A 21,079-nucleotide genomic window follows, 5' to 3' on the forward strand; every position below is an offset into this window, starting at 1 on the left:
TTATTTATTTATTTATTTATTTATTTTCAGTATTGAAGATGAAACTCAGGGGCATTCTACCTCCAAGCAACACCCCTAGCCCTGTTTTAAATTCTAGTTATTGCCGGGCGTGGTGGCGCACACTTGTAATCCAAGCGCTTGGGAGGCTGAGACATGAGGATTGCGCAGGATCGAAGCCAGCCTCAGCTACTTAGTGAGGCTCTCAGCAACTTAGTGAGACCCTGCTTCCAAATAAAATATAAAATAGGTCTGGGAGGATAGCCCGGAGATACAAAAGCCCCTGGGTTCCACCCTCAGTACCACAAAAAATAAAATAAAATAAAATAATTCTATTTATTTACTTATTTATTGTGGTACTGGGGATGGAACCCAAGGGCATTCTACCTCCAAGCTATATACATCCCCAGCCCTATTTTTTATTCTTTATTTTTTATTTATTTATTTATTTATTTATTTATTTATTTATTTATTTATTTATTTTTGCGGGTCTGGAGATGGAACCCAGGGGCATTCGGCCTCCAAGCTACACCCCCTGCCCTATTTTTTATTCTTTATTTTGAAACAGGGTCTCACTGAGTTGCAAAGGGCCTCACTAAGTAGCTGAGGCTGTCCGTGAACCATGATCCTCTGGTCTCAGCCTCCAGAATGCTGGTATTACAAGCGTGTGCCACCACACCCGGCTCTATTTTAATTCTTTATTTTGAAACAGGGTCTCACTAAGTTGCAGAGGGCCTCACTAAGTAGCGGGGGCTGGCTGCTTAGTGAGACCCTTTTTCAAAATAAAAAATTAAAAGGGCTGGGAGTGTAGCTCAGAGGTAGGTTCAAACCCCAGACCAAACATATAATTAAATTTACAGTGCTGTATGTAATCCCAGGCCCCTGGGCATGCTCAGGACTCACTCTGTAGTGACCTATGCTTCTGGCCTGGAAATGGCTTTAGAGAACCACCAAGCAGTTGTATTTTCCAATGACTCCCAACATCCAGTTGTTCATCATGTCTCCCCTGGTTGCCTTTCTGGTCTCTGTCACTGCCAGGCCCTGTTGCTTTTGACATGAATGAAAAATGTGGCAGGAATCAAAATGACTCTCTTGTTCTTGACTTTTTAGTCATTGTTATTATTAGTACTAACCAATAACAGATGGAGGACTATCATACTAACTAGATTTTAGTTAAACATAAATAAGGGGGGGAAATAAAAGGAAGAAAGAAAGAAAGAAAAGAAAAGAAAAGCGACACCCGAGGCCCTGGATTCATTCCCCAGTACCACAGAAAAAAAGGCAGAGGGTTCCAGTACATAGCAGGACCTGCTAGAATTTGCACTTACTTGTTCTATCAACAGAACTTGTTAATAACCTGGGTGTGGTGACGCTGAGACAGCCTCAGCTACTTAGGTGAGACCCTCCGCAACTGAGTGAGGCTCTTTTTCTAAATAAGGAATCAAAATGGGGCTGGGGGTATGGCTCAGAGGTAGAATGCCCTTGAGTTCCATCCCTAGGATTACCAAAAAAAAAAAAAAGGAAAGAAAAAAAGAACTTGTTAATGATCTGATGTGTACCTGGCATTATTCTAGGATCTGGAGCTACAACAGTAGATAAAATACGCAAAGCCTTTAAGTCAGAGTTATCCTATTCAAGACAAATTATAGTACTTAATTAGAGCTAATAGTGATATTTATTTATTTATTTTGTGGTACTGGATTGAACCCAGAGGCATTCTACCTCTGAGCTACCCCTCCCAGTCTAATTTTTTATTTCTTATTTGGAAACAGGGTCTCGCTAGGTTTCTGAGAGCCTCACTAAATGGCTGAAGCTGGCTTTGAACCTACAATTCTTCTGTCTCAACCTCCCAATACGGGGATTACAAATTTGCTGGGAATTAAATATCACCAGCACGCCTGGTTTAGTGATAATATTTATTAGTGAAAGTTTTTTTTGTTTGTTTGTTTGTTTTTGGTAGGGCTGGGGCTTTATGCAGCATGCCTGGTTTAGTGATGATATTTATTAGTGAAAGTTTTTTTTTTTTTTTTTTGTAGGGCTGGGGCCTTATGCATACTAGGCAAGTGCTCTATGACTGAGCTATATTCCCAGCCTCAAGGCCTTTAACTAAAGTATATTTGCTTTAATTCCTGCCACAACCAATTGGATTTAATTATTTTTCCTGTGGCTTGCCAGCATGAATCCTTACCTAAGGATTAAACAGAATGAAGTACAGTGAAGCTTCTGGTGCAGTGGCTTGTGTGCAGGTAAACTGGGTGTGTATATAAAATATGTGATGGTTTTCACACAGTGCTTTAATGGCTCTACTCTCAAATCCTTCCCTTTGCAATCAAGGAATGCAGTATTTCAAGTGCGACCACCAGAGGTCCGTGTACCTGTACCTGGCTTCCCTGAGAGGGAACTGTGGGATCACTGCATACCCCTGTGACTCCTACAGGGACTACAGGAACGGCAAGTGTGTCAGCTGCGGCCCTCTGCAAGAGGAGTCCTGTCCCCTCCTGGGTAAGTCAACAGGCGGCAGCCCCAGGAGCAAAGAGCTGATATTTGCTATAATTCCCAGAATTATACATGGGCCCCCAAATTCTTTAAAAAAAATTACCTAGTCACTGTTTTCTAGCAAATTTCTCCTGATTACAGACATTCTTAGAAGAGCAGTCTGTGACTTGGTGTGGTGGCTCACACCTATAATCCCAGAACTTTGGAGACTGAGACAGGAGAATCATAGGTTTGAGACCAGCTTATCTAGGCCAACTTATCTAGAACCTCAGTAACTTTGTGTGTGTGTGTGTGTGGTACTGGAGATGAAACCCTTCTACCTCCAGGCTATACTCCCAGACCTATTTTTTTTTTTTGTATATTTTATTTGGAAACAGGGTCTCTTAAGCCAGCGAGGCTGGCTTTGAACCTGCGTGATCCTCCTGTCTCTGCCTCCCAAGCGCGGGATTACAAGCATGTACCACCATGCCTGGCACCTCAGTAACTTATTTTAAGACCCTGTTTCAAAGTAAAAATAAGAAGGACTAGGGGTATAACTCAGTGGTAGCATGCCTCTGGGTTCAATTCCTAGCACCAAAAAAAAAAAAAAAAGAGCAGTCTATGTAAGATTGCATCCAGCAGGCAGAGCAGTCTATGTAAGATTGCATCCAGCAGGCAGAGCAGTCTATGTAAGATTGCATCCAGCAGGCAGGACATCCTCCCAGGAAATGCTATTCGATCATGAAAAAGAAGGTTCTAGACAAGTTTCCAAGTTTACCCAGGGTACAGCCACATAGACTGTTCCCATGGGAACAGGAACATCCTTTCTGTGCTCTCAAGCTCTCTGCTGTGGGAGGGTCCACAGTGAGCTGGAGACCCTCTGCCAGATGAGCCTCAGCAGAGTGTCCTTTTAACAAGTAAGGTCTGCGAAGGCCCTCCCTCCACTCTGCCTCTGTGTACATGTACAGGGTTAGGGTCAAGGATATCGTGGAAGCTGCTTGTATATTTGCTAGCAGAGATATTCTAGGCCACTAGGGCTTTGAACCGAGACAGCCATGAAGATTTTCTAATTTTTTTTCCAAAGGAAAAATCCAAGTTAACAGCAGGCCATGTTATTATACACAAGGAGTTTGTGTGTGTGTGTGTGTGTGTGTGTGTGTGTGTGTGTGTGTGTGTGGTACTGGGAATGGAACCCAGGAGCATCCTACCTCCAAGCTACACCTCCAGCCCTATTTTTTATTCCTTATTTTGAAACAGTTGCATAGGGTCTGTAGCTGAGTAGCTAAGGCTGCCTGTGAATAGCCATCCTCCTGTCTCAGCCTCCTCATGCTGGGGTTACAAGGGTGCGCCACCTCGCCCGGCTCACAAGGGATTTTCAGTGCTGATTGTGCACTAGAATCATTGAGGGAGTTTGAAACAAAAACAGAAACAGCAACAACAAAAACCCCAGAGTCTGGAGGCCATTCTCTAGTCAGGAGGACATAGTCAAGAGGCCGTTGGATGGCACCCAACCTTGCCTACTTAAGGCAGTCGTGAAGGGAGAAACACGTGCCTGGTGACCTAGTCACAGTCCAGCCCACATTCTGTAAAGCTTAGTGGCCTGATAGTTGTTCTTTAAGCAAGTGTTGGGGTCCAGCGTGTTGACACACACCTATAACCTCAGTGTCTCAGAGCGCTGAAGCAGGAGGATTGAAAATTCAAGGCTGGTCTGGGCAACTTAGAGAGACCCTATCTCAAAATAAAATAAAAAGGGCTGGGGATGTGGTTCAGGGTAGAGCACCCCTGGGTTCAATTCCCAGGACCACACACACACACAAAAAACACATTATAATAGTGATGTTCTTTAGGTATATACTGAAATCTATTTTAATGTAGGGAATGATTGTATTAAAGAAAAACATCAGTCCTATTTGTAATCCGAATGTATCAGTGTGTGACACTCCCCATTCCTTTACCCTGTTACTGAGAGCCAGTAAAGGGGGACGGGCCACTGTAGGTTCTTTAGTACCCTATCTTCTAGGGGTGGAAACAACCAGCAAGAAGGGTGGGCCTGAGGCGGCCCTGCCCGGTGGCCCTGAAGGTCCCACCGTGGTGGCCTCAGGGGCTCTCGCCCTTCTCAGTGCCCCGCTGCCCTCCTGTTTATGTGATACGTGTTCCTGTTGCACTCTTCCAACTTTTTTTATAGGCTATTATGCTGATAACTGGAAAGACTATTTGAGGAAGAAGGACCCTCCCATGACTAAGGCGTTCTTTGACACAACCGAGAAGGAACCATACTGCAGTGAGTGGTGACTGGGGTTGATTTTATACCACCTTTTTATTTTAGGGATGGCTGCTTTTGGCAAAGAAAGGCCACGGTGAAGCTTGGTGTCAGGAGCTGGAAGGACCTTGGCGGGATCCTCATTTTTTAAATTACTTAATTAATTAATTAATTTGTGGTACTGGCGATGGAACCCAAGAGCCTTCTACCTCCAGGCTATATTCCTGGGCCTATTTTATATTCTATTTGGAAACAGGGTCTCATTAAGTTGCTAAGAGCCTGATTAAGAAGCTGAGGCTGGCTTTGAACCTGCATGATCCTCCTGTCTCAGGCTCCTTAGCACTGGGATTACAAGCATGCACCACAATGCCTGGCTTAATTTTATTTTATTTTATTTATTTATTTATTTATTTATTTATTTATTTATTTTGGTGGTACTGGGGGTGGAACCCAGAGGCTTTCTACCTTCAGGCTACACTCCCAGACCTATTTTATATTTTATTTGGAAACAGGGTCTCACTAAGTTGCTGAGAGCCTCACTAAGTAGCTGGGGCTGGCTTCGAACCTGTGCGATCCTCCTGTCTCAGCCTCCCAAGCGCTGGGATTACAAGCATGCACCACCATGCCTGGCTTAATTTTATTTTTAATATGCTTTTATTGGTGCGTTATAGTCTCAGATCATAATGTAAATCATGTTGACAGTGATACGCATGTACATGGATCCTGGTTTTATTGCACATAGCAGCCGTGGGACCTGGTCAAGTCATTTGACCCACTGGGTCTCAGAGCCCTGATTGGTACAATGGAGATGATCATGCTTAGCTTTTTGGCTATTGGGATTAACAAATTAATACACTTCTGGCCACAAGGAAGCATCCCTTTAATCCCAGCTGCTCTGGAGGCTGAGGCAGGAGGATCACAAGTTCAAGGCCATTCTTGGCAACATAGTGAGACCCTGTCTCAAAATAAAAACAGCTGGGATGATGTAGTTTAGTTGTAAAATGCCCCTGGATTCAAGATCCTGTACAAGAAAAAAAGCTGAGTGTGGTGGAACACACTTATAATCCCAGTATTTGGGAGGCTGAGACAGGAGGATCTCAGGCTCTAGGACAGCCTCAGCAGGCAGTGAGACTGTCATCCATGTAGCGAGACCCTGTTTCAAAATTAAATAACTAAAAAATAAAAATAAGGCCAGAGGGTAGCTCAGAGGTAGAATACCTCTGGGTTTAATACCTAGTAACACACACACACACACACACACACACACACACACACACACACACGTCAGTGTTAGTAATATCACCAGATGGTCATTTAAACACTAAAACCTCTCAGAAAATTGCTTTATTCCTCAAAAGAAATGAAATCAGGTCTCTGAAAATTCAGGTGGCAGACACATCTGTTGATTAGTCTCAGCTCTAAAGCAAAAAAAAAAAAAATGATGATCTAAAGCTCTCAAGAGGATGAGTATTCCAGATGGGAGCTCACCTGGGCAGGGGTTGAAGAAACACCCTGGGATGCAGTTAAGATTTGTTTGATGTTTGTCATTCTGGCAATCTTATATGCCCTTTCACTTTTCCTGGGAGAATTTTTTTTTTTTTTTTTTTTTTTTACGGTACTGGGGATGGAACCCAGGGGCATTCTAACTCCAAGTAACACCGCCAGCGTATTTTTTTTTTTAATTTTTATTTGGAAAGAGGGTGTTATTAGGTAGCTGAGAGCCTTGCTAAATTGATGAGGCTGGCTTTGAACCTGAGATCTTACTGTCTCCGCCTCCTAAGTACTGGGATTACAAGCATGTGCCACCACGCCCGGCTCAGGTAAGATTTATATAGATGTATTCACATATTAAAAATACTTTTTCTGGTACTGGGGATTGAACCCAGAGGCATATTACCTCCAAGCTACGCCCCCAGGCTAATTTTATTTCTTATTTGGAAACAAGGTCTCACTAGATTGTTGAGAGCTTCACTAAATTGCCAGGGCTGGCTTTGAATCTGCAATCCTCCTGTTTCAGCCTCCCAAATACTGTGATTTCAAGCATGAACCACCATGCCTGGCTAGATGCATTCACATATTTATGACTTTTTTCTTGCATTTTGTAAATACAGTTAAGTGTGTTGAGTAATGATGGGCAAAATCCAGAGCATGACAGGGACCCCAAGAAAGGAGACCTAAGCCAGGAGTGATGGCACACACCTGAAATCCAGGCACTTGGGAGGCCGAGACAGGAGGATCACAGGTTTGAGGCTAGCTTCAGCAACTTAGTAAGTAAGACTCTTAGCAATCTAGCAGGATTCTGTTTCAAAAGAAAAAAAAAGCGGGGGGGGGGAGATTCTGGGAGGTATAGCTCAAAGATAGAATGCACTGGGCTCAATCCCTAGCAACACACACACACACACACACACACACACACACACACACACACACACGGCCTGACGTAGTCTGAGGGCCAGGGAAGCCTTCCAGAGGAAAGACATTAAGCTGTAGCCTGAGGCTGGATTGCAAGTGGGTCCTGGAGGATGTCCAGGCCCAGGAGCAGGGGCCGTGGCAGTGCAGGAGGTGCAGGCTGTGTGGAGGGACTGGGAGAGGTGAGGGAGGCCAGGGCCCAGGTTGTGGAAGACGTTGTTGGCACGGAGTGTCTCCAAATGGCAACTTCATGGGCAGGATGGAAGCCATACTTAGCTCTGAGAGTCCAGTCCACATGGGGGCGGGGGAGTGTGCCCAACTCTGCTGTCACTCCTGCTATCTTTTTTTTTTGTTGTTGTTGTACTGGGTGATTACACACAGGGGCATTCTACTTCAAAGCTATACCCCCAGCACTATTTTTATGTATGTACGTATGTATGTATGTATGTATGTATGTGTATATTTATTTATTTATTATTTCTGTGTGTGTGTTTTTGTGTGGCACTGGGGATAGAACCCAGGGGTGTTTTATCTCTGAGATACACTCCCAGCCCTATTTCCTTTCCTTTCTTTCTTTTCTTTTATATTATTATTATTATTATTATTATTATTATTATTATTATTATTATTTGCAGGTCTGGGGATGGAACCCAGGGGCATTCCGCCTCCAAGCTACACCCCCAGCCCTATTTTTTTTTTATTCTTTATTTTGAAACAGGGTCTCACTGAGTTGCAGAGGACCTAACGAAGTAGCTGAGGCTGTTCATGAACCTGAAGCCTCCTGTCTCAGCCTCCCAAATGCTGGGATTACAAGCATGTGCCACCACGCCTGGCTTTTATTATCCTTTTGAATCAGGGTCTCACTATGTTGATGAGACTCTCACTACTTATTGAAGCTGGTTCTCCTGTCTCAGCCTCCCAAGTACTGGGATTACAAGCATGTGCCACCATACCCAGCTTATTATTTTATATTTAAACAAGGTCTCACTAGGTTGATGAGTCTCACTACTTGCTGAGGCTGTCCTTGAACCTGCGATCCTCCTGTTTCAGCCTCCCAAGGACTGGTATTATAAGTGGGTGCCACCACGCTGGGCATGCCATCTTTACCAAAGGGAAGAAAAGGGAAGAAATGAAAATTCTGCCCTGCTGGGCGTGGTGGTGCACGCTTGTAATCCCCGCTCTTGGGAGGCTGAGACAGGAGGATCACCCAGGTTCAAAGCCAGCCTCAGCTACTTAAGTGAGGCTCTCAGCAACTTAGTGAGACCCTGTTTCCAAATAAAATATAAAATGGGTCTGGGAGTAGAGCCCAGAGGTAGAAAACCTCTGGGTTCCACCCCAGTACCACACAAAAAAAAAAAAAAAAAAAAAAGAAAGAAAGAAAAAAGAAAAGAAAATTCTGCCCTGGATCTTTGCAGAGAAATGCCAGAGGAAGAAAAGGAGAGTCATTTATTAGCAATGTTGGAATCAACCCTCCAGGGAGCAGCCAGAGCACCTCTCTCTTACCGCGTTCTCCCCCGTTTTGCAGTGTATCATTACTTTGTGGATATTCTAGCTTGGAACAAGAACGTAAGACGAGGGTCTATTACAATCAAATTGAGAGACAAAGATGGAAACATCACTGAATCTAAAATCGATCAGTAAGTTGAGCTACAGTAGTTTGCTGTTTGCCATTTCTCTTTTTGCTTGAAAAAATTAAGTCCCACACGTACCTACTTTCTTATTTATAGGTCAATACTTTTCCTTTTTCTACCAAACACAGAAGGGAACATACTGCTTGGTTGCTTTCCCTGGCTCTAGAATGGAAGTGGTGCAAGGGTCTTTCCTTCCCCCTCACTGCCTCCCCTTCCCCTCCCTCGTTTCTTCCTTCTCACACTTCCTTATTCTCCCTCTCCCTTTCTCTATATCCCTTTTTCCCTTCCCTTCCTTCCTCTCTTCCTTTGACTAAACATTGAATTACAACAGTTCTTCTTTTTTACTGTGAAGGTTTAAACAATAAAGAAATATGCTGAACCAGGCATGGTAGTACTTGGGAAGTCATCCTGTCATCCTAGTACTTGGGAGGCTGAGACAGGAGGATCGCAGGTTCAAGGCCAGCCTTAGAAAATTAGCAGGAATCTGTTTCAAAATAAAAAATTAGCCCCAGTGTGGTGGCACACACTTGTAATCCCCACGCTTGGGAGGCAGAGACAGGAGGATTGTGCAGGTTTGAAGACAGCCTCGCTGGCTTAAGAGACCCTGTTTCCAAATTTAAAAAAAAAAAAAAAAAAAAAAAATATATATATATATATATATATATATATATATATATATATATATAATCTGGGAGTGTAGCCCAGAGGTGGAAGGGTTCCATCCCCAGTACCACCCAAATAATAATAATGATAATAATAAAAATAATAATATAAAAATTAAATAAATAAAAAATTAAAAGGCTGGAGATGTAGCTTGGAGGTAGAGTATCCCTAGGTTCAATCCCTAGTACCTAAAAAAGAAAAATTTATTGATTCAGTCACTCAATATTTCCATTATATACATGTATCAAAATCTTACACTGTGCCCCATAAATGTATACAATTATTATTATTATTATTTTTTGCAGGTCTGGGGATAGAACCCAGGGGCATTCAACCACTGAGCTACACCCCCTGCCCTGTTTTTTATTCTTTATTCTGAAACAGGGTCTTACTAAGTTGCAGAGGGCCTCACTAAGTAGCTGAGGCTGTCCGCGAATCACAATCCTCCCGTCTCAGCCTCCCAAATGCTGGGATTACAAGCATGCGCCACCATGTCCGGCTTGTATACAATTCTTGTTTGTCAATCAAAACTAATATTAATTTAACAACCTTAAAGGAATATGCTAGATTAAAAAGTACAAACCCACTGGGTATGGTGGCATGTGCCTATAATCCCAGTATTTGGGAGGCTGAGACAAAAGGATCTCAGGTTCCAGGCCAGCCTCAGTAATATAGCAAGACCCTCAACAATTTAGCAAGATCCTGTTTAAAAATTAAAAAAAAAAAAAAAAAGGCTGTGGGTAAGCTGGGCATAGTGGTGCACACTTATAATCCCAGTACTTGGGAAGCTGAGACCGGAGGATCCGGGTTCTTGGCCAGCCTCAGCTACTTGGTGAGCCCTCTGCAACTTAGTGAGGCCCTTTTTCAAAATAAATAATAAAAAACCAGGCTGGGATGTACCTCGGAGGTAGAATGCCCCTGGGTGGTTCAGTCCCTAGCACCACACACACACACACACACACACACGGCTGGTGTTGTACTCAGAGGTAGAGTATCCCTGGTATCCCTCACCCTCCAAAGAGACAGGAATTTTGGTCACCCATTCCCTGCAAGGCTGATAAAATGACAACGATTGCCGGGCGTGGTGGCGCACGCTTGTAATCCCCGCACTTGGGAGGCTGAGACAGGAGGATTGCACAGGTCCAAAGCCAGCCTCAGCTACTTAGTGAGGCTCTCAGCAACTTAGTGAGATCCTGTTTCCAAATAAAATATAAAATAGGTCTGGGAGCATAGCCCGCAGGTAGAAAACCTCTGGGTTCCACCCCCAGTACCATAAATAAATAAATAAATAAATAAATAAATAAATAAATAAATATGACAACATTTCTTTACATTTATCTGGAAGCCTGCATTTGCTAGGTGCTTCCTGAGCCTCGATTTGCATTTGTTTTCTTTTTGTGTGTGTGGTACAAAAAAGTACACACTCTTGCCCCATCACCCCAACAATCCTACCTTCAAAGGCAAAAGGCACCCACGGTGCAAATTTTTACTTTTATGAGCTCATAGCAATAATATATATGTGCATATGTGTACCTAATCTGAAGCTCAGAAAATAAAATTTGCAATAAAAATTGGAAGCCCTCTTAAAACCCAGCAATGGGAAAATGATTAATTTAAAACTTCCCATGTAAAGCTGGGCGTGATGGTACAAGTTGTAATCGCAGTACTTGGGAGGCTGAGGCAGAAGAATCGCCATTTGGGTGGCAGTCTCACATTCTGGCATGTTTCTTTTTCATTTTTTATGTGGTTGAGCTAATTTTATACTTTATGGAGTTTGATATTCTATATTTTTACTTGGCATATTGTAAGCTTTAATTTTTTTTTTTTTTTTTGCAGTACTGGGGATGGAACCTGGGGCATTCTACCTCCAAGCTGTATTGCTCCCCCATCCCCAACTGTACTTCAAGTTTGTGAGTGGTGGGGTTTTTTAGGGCTCCCCATGGGTGTTTCAGAGCCAATGTCCCCAAACCCATAGTGGGGCATCATTTTCCCAGAGGACATCACTAGGACATCATCTTGAGGAGCCCTAACTCAGGTAGTTCATGGATGTGAGGGGCCTCATCTGTATAGACCTTTAGTATCTGGAGAGGCCAAGAAGTTGCAGGGGATATCAAGTTATATGATGGGAGTTCTTACCTAGCCAGAAATCCTGAGACAGGATTTCAGGTTTGAGGATAGCCTCAGCAATTTAGTGAGACACTCAGCAGATTAGCGAGACCCTCATCAATTTAATAAAACACTGTGTAAAAATAAAAAAACAGTGAGACCCTGTTTCAAAATAAAGAATAAAAAATAGGGCTGGGGGTGTAGCTCAGAGGTAGAATGCCCCTGGGTTCCATCCCCAGTACCGAAAAGGAAAAAGAAAAGGAGGGGGGCTTGAGGCATGACTCAGAGGTCCAGTACCCTGGGTTCAATTTCCAGTACCATAAAAAGAAAAGAAAAGAAAAGAAAACAAACAAAAACACCTCCATTAGTGTCCAGTTTGGCTAGAAATATACATATGCCTCTAGCAATGCAGTTGGATGGAAAGACCGTATCGTGTGTGTGTGTGTGTGTGTGTGTGTGTGTGTGTGTCACTGGGGATTGAATCCAGGGGCATTGAACCTCTGAGCTACACCCCCAGTTCTCTTTTATTTTTATTTGGAAGCAGGATATCACTAGGTTGGTGAGAGTCTCACTACTTGCTGAGACGGTTCTTGAACCTGCGATCCTCCTGTCTCAGTCTCCCAAATACTGGGATTACAGGTGTGCACCACCCCGCCCAGCTGAAAGACCGTGACTTTGAACTCAGAACTGGGTTTGAATCCCTGCGCAGCCACTTGTAAGCCCTCTCACGTGGGAAACTCAGGCTCTGCCAGCAGCTGTTGAGCCGTCTATAACACCCCTTGCAGAGTATCTCGGGGGTGGAAGAGAGGTGTGGAGATGAGGACAGCACCTGGGGTGCAGCGGGCGGTCAGACGCCTGCACTTCTCTAGTGTCAGTTTTGAGCTCAGTAGCTTCACTTAGGCAGTTGTGTGGAATCAGTGGATTTTGCCCATGAAAGTCAGCTAACGAAGGCGATGGGGCAAGAGCTCACTGGTTCCCCAGTGGTTTGTAGCCTGCAAAGTTGCTCTCTCTCATTAGCAATCTATATCCATTCTTTTTTGGAGGGTTTTTTTTTTACTGGGGATTGAACCCAGGGGCATTCTACTCTAAGCTACGTCCCCAGCCCCTTTTAAAATCCCTCCTTATGCCGGGCGTGGTGGCGCACACTTGTAATCCCCGCGCTTGGGAGGCAGAGATAGGAGAATCGCGCAGGTTCGAAGCCAGCTATGCTGGCTTAAGAGACCCTGTTTCCAAATATTAAAAAAAAAGTATAAAATAGGTCTGGGAGTGTAGCCCGGAGGTTTAAGGGCTTCCAGGAACCCCAGTACCACCACAAAAAAAAAAAAAAAAAAATCCCTCCTTTTTTGTGTTACTGAGGATGGAACCCAGGGGCTTTCTACCTCTGGCCTACACTCCCAGACCTTTTATATTTTATTTGGAAACAGGGTCTCACTAAGTAACTGAGGCTGGCTTCGATCCTGTGTGATCCTCCTGTCTCAGCCTCCCAAGTACTGGCATTACAGGTGTGTGCCACCATGCCTGGTTTACTATATCCATTCTTTCTTTCTTTTTTCTTTTTTATGGTACTGGGGATGGGGCATTCTACCTCTGATCTATAGCCCAAGCTGATTTTCATTTTTGAAACAGAGTTTTAATGTTTCTGAAAGTCTTGATACATTGCTGCAGCTGTCCTTGAACCTGCAATCCTGTTTCAGTCTCCCAAGTGCTGGGAGTATAGGCATGTGCCATCCTGTCTGGCTTTATATCCATTCTTAAATGTCATTTCTCCCTTCCAGTGAACCGGCCACATTTGAGAAATATCACCAAGTGAGTCTGCTCGCAAGATTTAATCAAGACCTGGATCAAGTGGCAGCCGTTTCCTTGGTGTTCTCGACAGGATCTGTAATAGGCCCCAAGTACAAGCTCAGGATCCTCCGCATGAAGCTGAGGTCCCTTGCCCATCCTGACAGGTGAGTTGTGCACCGGGTTCAATGACCCCATTTTTTCAAAGATGTTGTTGGATTCCATCCAGTCTGCTTAGTCGCAGGTGTGTTTTTTTTTGTTTTTGTTTTTGTTTTTTTTGGTGGTACTGGGGTTCCTGGAAGCCCTTCTCCGGGCTACACTCCCAGACCTATTTTATATTTTTATTTGGAAACAGGGTCTCTTAAGCCAGCAAGGCTGGCTTCGAACCGGTGCGATCCTCCTGTCTCTGCCTCCCAAGTGCGGGGGTTACAAGCGCCACCACGCCCGGCTTAGTCTCATGTTTTAAGGGGGACTCCTCCATTCACAGTGAGTACAACGAGGCGCTGAGACAGGATGATTGCAGGTCTGAGGCCAGCCTCAGTGTGTTGGTGAGACTCTCCACCACTTAAGGAGACCCTGCTTCAAAACATAAAGTAAGGCCGGGCGTGGTGGCGCACGCTTGTCATCCCCGCGCTTGGGAGGCGGAGACAGGAGGATCGCGCAGGTTCGAAGCCAGCCGCGCGCGCTGGCTTAGGAGACCCTGTTTCCAAATATAAAAAAAATGTAAAAAGAGGTCTGGGAGTGTAGCCCGGAGGTAGAAGGGCTTCCGGGAACCCCAGTACCACCAAAAAAAACAAAAAAAAAACAAAAAACAAAAAAACATAAAGTAAAAAAGGGTCGGGGCATAGCTTGGAGGTAGAATGACTCCGAGTTCAATCCCCAGTACTAAAAAGTACTGTTCAATCCCCAGTACTAAAAAACAAGACAAAGTAAGTTGTCCACTAATACTAGAAAATAATGGTGTAGATTATGTAAGCTTAAAGTTACTTAATTCCTCCCTAGCCACCTAGGCTGTTTGCAAGTTGATAATTTGGGATAGAAAAGAAAGCTTTCTATCCTTTGGCAGACTGATAAAGCAGAGCCTAATGTAAAACAAAGTTAAGGAGAATTGGATTTTTCCTATTGACAACATCATAGTATTATAGTAATGTTAAATTTGATAACTGTGCTGAGAATTTTCTTGTACTAAAGAGGTAAACAATCTATTTTCAACGCTAAGATGTGTACATGAAGAAAGAAAGAGATAGAGACAGAAAATGATAGAGAAATTTATGCTTATGAATTTTTTTTTCTTGAAGGTTTAGAATATCTTAAAATATTTAATGATAGAGTATTTTCTCCCCCCCGCCCCCAAGAGCATAGTCATTGCATCTTCAAATGATGGGACTTTTTGGTATTTTCTTTCCTGGTTTTCAAAGGAGTGTATGTTCACTTTATAAAATCTGCAAAGTACAGAAAGTGTTAGGAAGCAAAGAAATCACTCATAATGTCATTATTTAGAGATAATCACTGTTAATAATTTTAGTTATTGCTTTTCAATCCATTATTGTTTTTAAACCTATTTGAAGTTGTATAGCAAATGAAATTCCTTCCTTCCTTCCATATGTTGCTGGGGATTTTACTTGGGAGCATTCTACCTTCAAGATACACCCCAGTCCTATATTTTTTGGTATGTGTGGTACTGGAGATTGAACCCAGGGGCATTCTACCTCTGCGCTGTACTCCCAGCCCTATTGTATTCTTTATTTTGAAACAGGGTCTTACTAAGTTGTGGAGGGCCTCACAAGTTGCTGAGGCTGGCTGTAAACCTGGGATCCTCCTGTCTCAGCCTCCCAAGTACTAGGATTATAATTGTGTGCCACCACGCCCGGCTTCCTATTTTTTAAATTTTTATTTTGAAACAGTGTCTTCCTGGGTTGGTGAATCCCACTACTTGCTGAGACTGTTCTCAAACCTTCGATCCACCTCTCTTAACCTCCTAAGTACTGGGATTACAGGTGTGCACCGCCACGCTGGGCTCTTACATGCTGCTCTCTTGTTGCTGATGTTTTACTTACTATAAGCTTTTTTCTGTTCCTTAAAATAATTGCTACATAATTGTGTGTGTGTGTGTGTGTGTGTGTGTGTGTGTGTGTGTGTTACTGGTGGTTGAACCCAGGGTCATTCAACCTCTGAGCTACACTCCCAGCCCTTTTTACTAGTGTGTGTGTGTGTGTGTGTGTGTGTGTGTGTGTGTGTGTGTGTTACTGGGAATTAAACTCAGGGGCATTCTACTTCCAAGCTTACATCTCCAGACCTATTTTATTTTTATTCTGAAACAGGGTCTCACTAGGTTGATGAGAGTCTCACTACTTGCTGAGGCTGTCCTTGAACCCATGATCTTTCCATCTCAGCCTCCCAAATACTGGGATTACAGGTGTGTGCCACCACACTTGGCTTACTTTTTGTTTTGAAATAGGGCCTCACTAGGTTACTAAGTCTGGATATTTTCTGAGTCTGTCCTCATACCTGTGATAATCCTATCTCAGCCTTCCAAGTATAGAATTACAGGTGTGTGCCACCATGCTTGGCCTACATAATGATTTTTTTAAATTTTTAAATATTTATTTATTTATTTATTTATTTATTTATTATTATATTTTGGTGGTACTGGGGTTCCTGGAAACCCTTCTACCTCCGGGCTACACTCCTAAACCTATTTTTTTTTTTTTTTTGAGACAAGGTCTCTTAAGCCAGCGCGGCTGGCTTTGAACCTGTGCAATCCTCCTGTCTCTGCCTTACAAGCGTGGGATTATAAGTGTGCGCCACCATGCCCGACTTGATTTCTGGTTTTTTTTTTTTTTTTGGTACTTGGGATTAAATTTAGGGGTACTCTACCTCTGAGCTACAACACTAGTCCTTTGTAAAATTAAAAAAAAAAACTTTTTGTGGTATTGGAGCTTGGACCCAGAGGCATTCCACTTCTGAGCTACATTCACCCAGCCCTATTTTATTTTTATTTTGAAAGAGGGTCTCACTAGGTTGATGAGAGTCTCACTACCTGGTAAGGCTATCCTCAAACCTGAGATACTCCTGTCTCAGCCTCTCAAGTAATAGCATTACATGGGTTCTGCAACCATACTCAGCCTTTTTTTTTTTTTTTTTTTTGGTGGTGGTGGTACTGGGGTTCCTGGAAACCCTTCTACCTCCGGGCTACACTCCCAGACCTATTTTTACATTTTTATTTGGAAACAGGGTCTCCTAAGTCAGCACGCGCGGCTGGCTTCGAACCTGCACGATCCTCCTGTCTCTGCCTCCCAAGCACGGGGATTACAAGCCTGCGAAACCACGCCTGGCATACATAGCTTTTTTTAAATGTTGAAACAATCTCACTAAGTTGCTGAGGCTGACCTGGAACCTGCAATCCTCCTATCTCAGCCTCCCAAGTACTGGGATTACAGGTGTGCACCACCACACTCACCAGGGTTTTTTGTTTGTTTTCAGTAATGGGAATCCAACCCTACTCTATCTTTGAGCTATATCCCCAGCCCTTTTTCATTTTTTTTTTTTTCATGAGACAGACTCTCCATAACTTACCCAGACTGGCCTTGAACTTGCAATCCTCCTGCCTCAGCCTGTTGAATTGTGGGAGGGGATCACAGGTGCGCTCATCACACCTAGCTGCTACATCATTCTATCTATAAGATTGTGGCATTTCTCTTATTTATTGATAAGGATGTGCTGTGCTTTTTCCCAGGCCCCAGTTGTGTCGGTACGATCTCGTCCTGATGGAAAATGTTGAAACAGACTTCCAACCCATCCTCTGCCCCAGGCTGCAGCTATAACTGCTGCAAGGACACACGGGCAGCAGCAGAGTCAAGGGAGCTCCAGCTGCAGGCTCTTTGAAAGTTTCACCTGACCTTTTCCTCAAGGCTCAAAAAGTATGGAAAAACCAAGGTTATTTTCAGCAGCGGCCTACAGATGTCACTTTGCAGAACATCAAATGACCTAGTGATTATAAAACGATCCTGGGAAGGGAGCCCCTAACTAGGGCAAGTTAGAAATAGCCAGGCCTCCGACAGCCCAGTGCTTTGTCTGCCTGCATCCTGGGGCCTCGTTTGTTCCAACCTGTCGGTTCTGCTGCTCATCACACCGGAGCTTCTGCTCCTCAGCGCCTCGGGTGGAGCATCTTTTTTTTTTTTTTTTTTTTTTTGGTAATACTGGGGTTCCTGGAAGCCCTTCTACCTCCAGGCTACACTCCCAGACCTATTTTTTATATATTTTTATTTGGAAACAGGGTCTCTTAAGCCAGCGCGGCTGGCTTCGAACCTGCGCGATCCTCCTGTCTCCACCTCCCAAGTGCGGGGATTACGAGCGTGCGCCACCATGCCTGGCTTGGTCGAGCATCTTAAAGGGAAGCAGAGACCAGAGACCTCCCCGTGGACTCCACATTCCCTGTGCCAAATTCTGCACATTCCTGACTCATAGGAAGTACTGAAACTGACCGACCTCACAGGCTGCTGTGTGGGTGTGGGAGGCACGTCTGTGAAGGAGTCTTTGAAATCCCATGGGTACCACATCCGTGAGATGTGTGATGAATGTGAATATGCTTTTATTTATTTTAATATGACTTAGCTCACATGCTTAGATAAAATGGCCTTTCTTTATCAACACCAGCTTCTGTCTTGGGCTGTTTGCTTTGGGGCGGCAAGAAAGCCCCACCCCTGGCTTCCCACTGCCTCTGAAGATGGGCTGACAGCCTTGAGGGCAGTGCTGGGGCCAGACAGCAAGCGCAGGAGGGGAGCAGAAGCAGGGGGAGCCTCAGAGCGCTGGTCAGCGGATACAGCAAGAGGCGGAGCGGAAAGGGCTTGATAAGGCGGAGAACGCTCTTTTACAAGCAACCCTTTGTTTGTTTGGGGTCAGTGCTGGGAACCCAACCTAGGATCTTGTGCACACCAGGCAAGTGCTGTACCACTGAGTTACCCTGCAGCCCCAGACAACCCTCTTTTTTGGTGGGGGGGTACTGGGGATCGAACCCAGGGGCTTTGAGCTACCCTTAGTTTTCTATTTTGAAACAGGGTCTTGCTAGGTTGATGAGAGTATCATCAACAGCTAGTTGAGGCTGTTCTCGAACCTGTGATCCTCCTTTTTCAACCTCCCAAAGTACTGGGATTACAAGCATCAGCCACCATGCTGGTTGACAACCCTCATTTCAAACAACCCCAAAGGAATGTTTGTATTTTCTCTCAACCAATGTAATCCATGGTTATTGAAAAAAAAAAACTTTAACTGCATAATGCAAATGAAAAAATGCTGTACATGATGCTACCTGTTAAAAGGGATTAATGAGAGTTGGGCACAGTGGTGCACATCTATAATCCTAGTGAGACTGACACAGGAGGATTGCAGATTCGAGGGCAGGGCATGATAAATTTAATGACACCCTGTTTCAATACAAAAGAATAAAAAGGGCTGGGGGTATATATAGCTCAGTGGTAGAAAGCCCCTGGGTTCAATCCCCAGTATCACAAAATGGGGGACAGGGTTTACTGTTAGCCTTTTGCAATGATGCTATAACTTGTTTTTATAACATGTGAATTAAAAGCATAAACCAGTTTTCTCTTGGAGCACCTGAAGCCTCTCCTCTGAGAAATCCCTAGGTTTCCCTGGAGGTGGGCAGGCCCTGTGACCCTGGATAACAGCAGCAGCCGAGTCAAGAAGTCCTGGAGGCTGGGGCTAGAGAGGCCAGAACAAAGGAAGGACAGTCCCTGCACCAGAAGCCCAGCGTGAGGGTGGACACCATCCATCCCGCAGCTGTGGCCATTGCAGGAAGGTGTCTGGGATCCCCAAGGACCACAGGCATGGTACCCTCCTCCTCATCCAAGTGACGACTCTTCTACTGTTTTCTGTGAAAACCGCCTTTATTTCAAAGAAATGGACTTTCTAGTTCAAAAAGTCATAGAAATATGATAAGCACATTTCATTACACATTTCCATCTATGTCAAATACAGAGGCTGTATTCCTCAAAGCGGGCATGACTCAACTCTGAGTGGAATAAGCCCCTCAGCACTATGGTGCACTCAACATCTTATCTTCCTTCCTCTTCCTTCCGTGTTTCTCAACGACTGTGAACAGAGGGGCAGTGTGGCCAGAGGCCCTGATTTCTTTTAGTTTTATTGGTACTATAATTGAATTAGCACAGTCACTTTAAAAGTTTTTTCCTCTTATATCCAAGAAGGGGGTTAAAACAACAGTAAGAAAATACCAGGAGTAAAATTTTTATCAATTAATCAAGTCTTGGGGACACTGGACCCTTGCAAAACACCTGGCTCACTGTTGGCCCTGGGTAAGTATCTGTGGAATGCGTGAAGGCGTGGATGGTTGGATGGATGGATGGATGGATGGATGGATGGATGGATGGATGGATGAATGGATGGAGAGTGCATAAAGGAGGGAAGTTTGTTCACTGGCATGGAGATGAATTTTCTGGAATTCCATAAAATGGTGATCAGAAGAAGAGAAGGTGGTCACAGGATGGGCCACTCTTTTCAAAATCTTTCTCCGGAAGCTCCTGCAGCTTGGGTGCTGTCTCTTGTTGTCCTTACTTCTCTTCCCTGTGGTTTTTCAGTGTATCTGAATGAGTCCAAATCCATGATACAATTAAATTACAGTCCCCTCCAAGCTGGGTGTGGTGGTGCACGCTTGCAACCCTAGCATTTGGGAGGCTGAGACAGGAGGATCGTAGTTCGCGGACAGCCTCAGCTACTTAGTGAGGCTCTTTGCAACTCAGTGAGACCCTGTTTCAAAAATATAGAATAAAAAATAGGGCTGGGGTGTAGCTGGGAGGTAGAATGCCCCTGATTCCCACCTCCAGTACTGTATAAATTAGTGCCTCCTCACCGTGTTGCCAGCCCTCACACACTCATGGTTTGGACCTTAGCTAGCTCAGTTGCCCCCTTTTCAGGGACTCCTCTCAGACCCCATTTTGACATATAGCACACTGTACCTCCTCCTTCATGAACTAACACATTTTATGTTTATTTATTTAACTATTTGATTAATATCTGTCTTCACTAGTTTTTTTTTTTTTTTTTGCAAGGAAGAGACTATGTGCCTACAATGCAGTCTGTCTTCAAGAAATATCTATCAGCTGGGTGTGGTGGCAACGCCTGTAATCCTAGTACTTAGGATGAGGAGGCTGACACAGGTGAGGCTGAGACAGAAGGATCACAGGTTTGAGGTCAGCTTCAGTGATATAGCGAGATCCTGCTTCAAAATAAGAAATAAAATAAGGCTGGGGCATAGCTTAGGGGTAGAATACCCCAGGGTTCAATCCCCAGGACAAAAAAAAAAAAAAAAAAGATATCTATTAAAAAAGAAATGTCCTCCGGGCATGGGGGGCGGAGACAGGAAGATCATGCAGGTTTGAAGCCAGCCGCGCTGGCTTAAGAGACCCTGTTTCCAAATAAAAATTTATATATAAGAAAAAAGTCTGGGAGTGTAGCCCAGAGATAGAAGCGTTTCCAGGAACCCCAGTACCACAAAAAAGTCTATTAAAAAAGAAATATCTATTAAATTAATACTCTCCATTGTTTGGAGTGAAGACCTGTCTTACACCCTCACAAGAGCCCATTGTCACGAGGTCGCCTCGCCTTCTCAGCCTTAGACTTTTCTTCCAGACACCTTTCATACTATTATCTTTTGTATATGTGTGTGTGGTACTAGGGTTGGAACCCAGGGGCCTTCTGCCTCCAGGTTACACCCCAGACCAAGATT

At 44.1% G+C, this 21,079-nt stretch overlaps 1 protein-coding gene across 1 annotated transcript in view; it reads left to right on the top strand.

Moving 5' to 3' along the window:
• LIPH (lipase H) overlaps positions 1-17,147 on the top strand; it is a gene marked incomplete at both ends in the record, with an annotated part of 59,580 nt that extends 42,433 nt beyond the window's left edge. The window contains 5 exons of the mRNA XM_080695534.1: positions 2,332-2,499; positions 4,658-4,753; positions 8,667-8,778; positions 13,317-13,490; positions 17,060-17,147. Of these exons, the coding sequence (XP_080551660.1) occupies positions 2,332-2,499; positions 4,658-4,753; positions 8,667-8,778; positions 13,317-13,490; positions 17,060-17,147 (638 nt within the window). The remainder of the gene's footprint in view (positions 1-2,331; positions 2,500-4,657; positions 4,754-8,666; positions 8,779-13,316; positions 13,491-17,059) is intronic.
• Between the last annotated feature and the right edge of the window lie 3,932 nt (positions 17,148-21,079).

Source organism: Muscardinus avellanarius (genome assembly GCF_963383645.1).
Source record: "Muscardinus avellanarius genome assembly, chromosome: 5".
Classification (NCBI taxonomy): Eukaryota; Metazoa; Chordata; class Mammalia; order Rodentia; family Gliridae; genus Muscardinus; species Muscardinus avellanarius.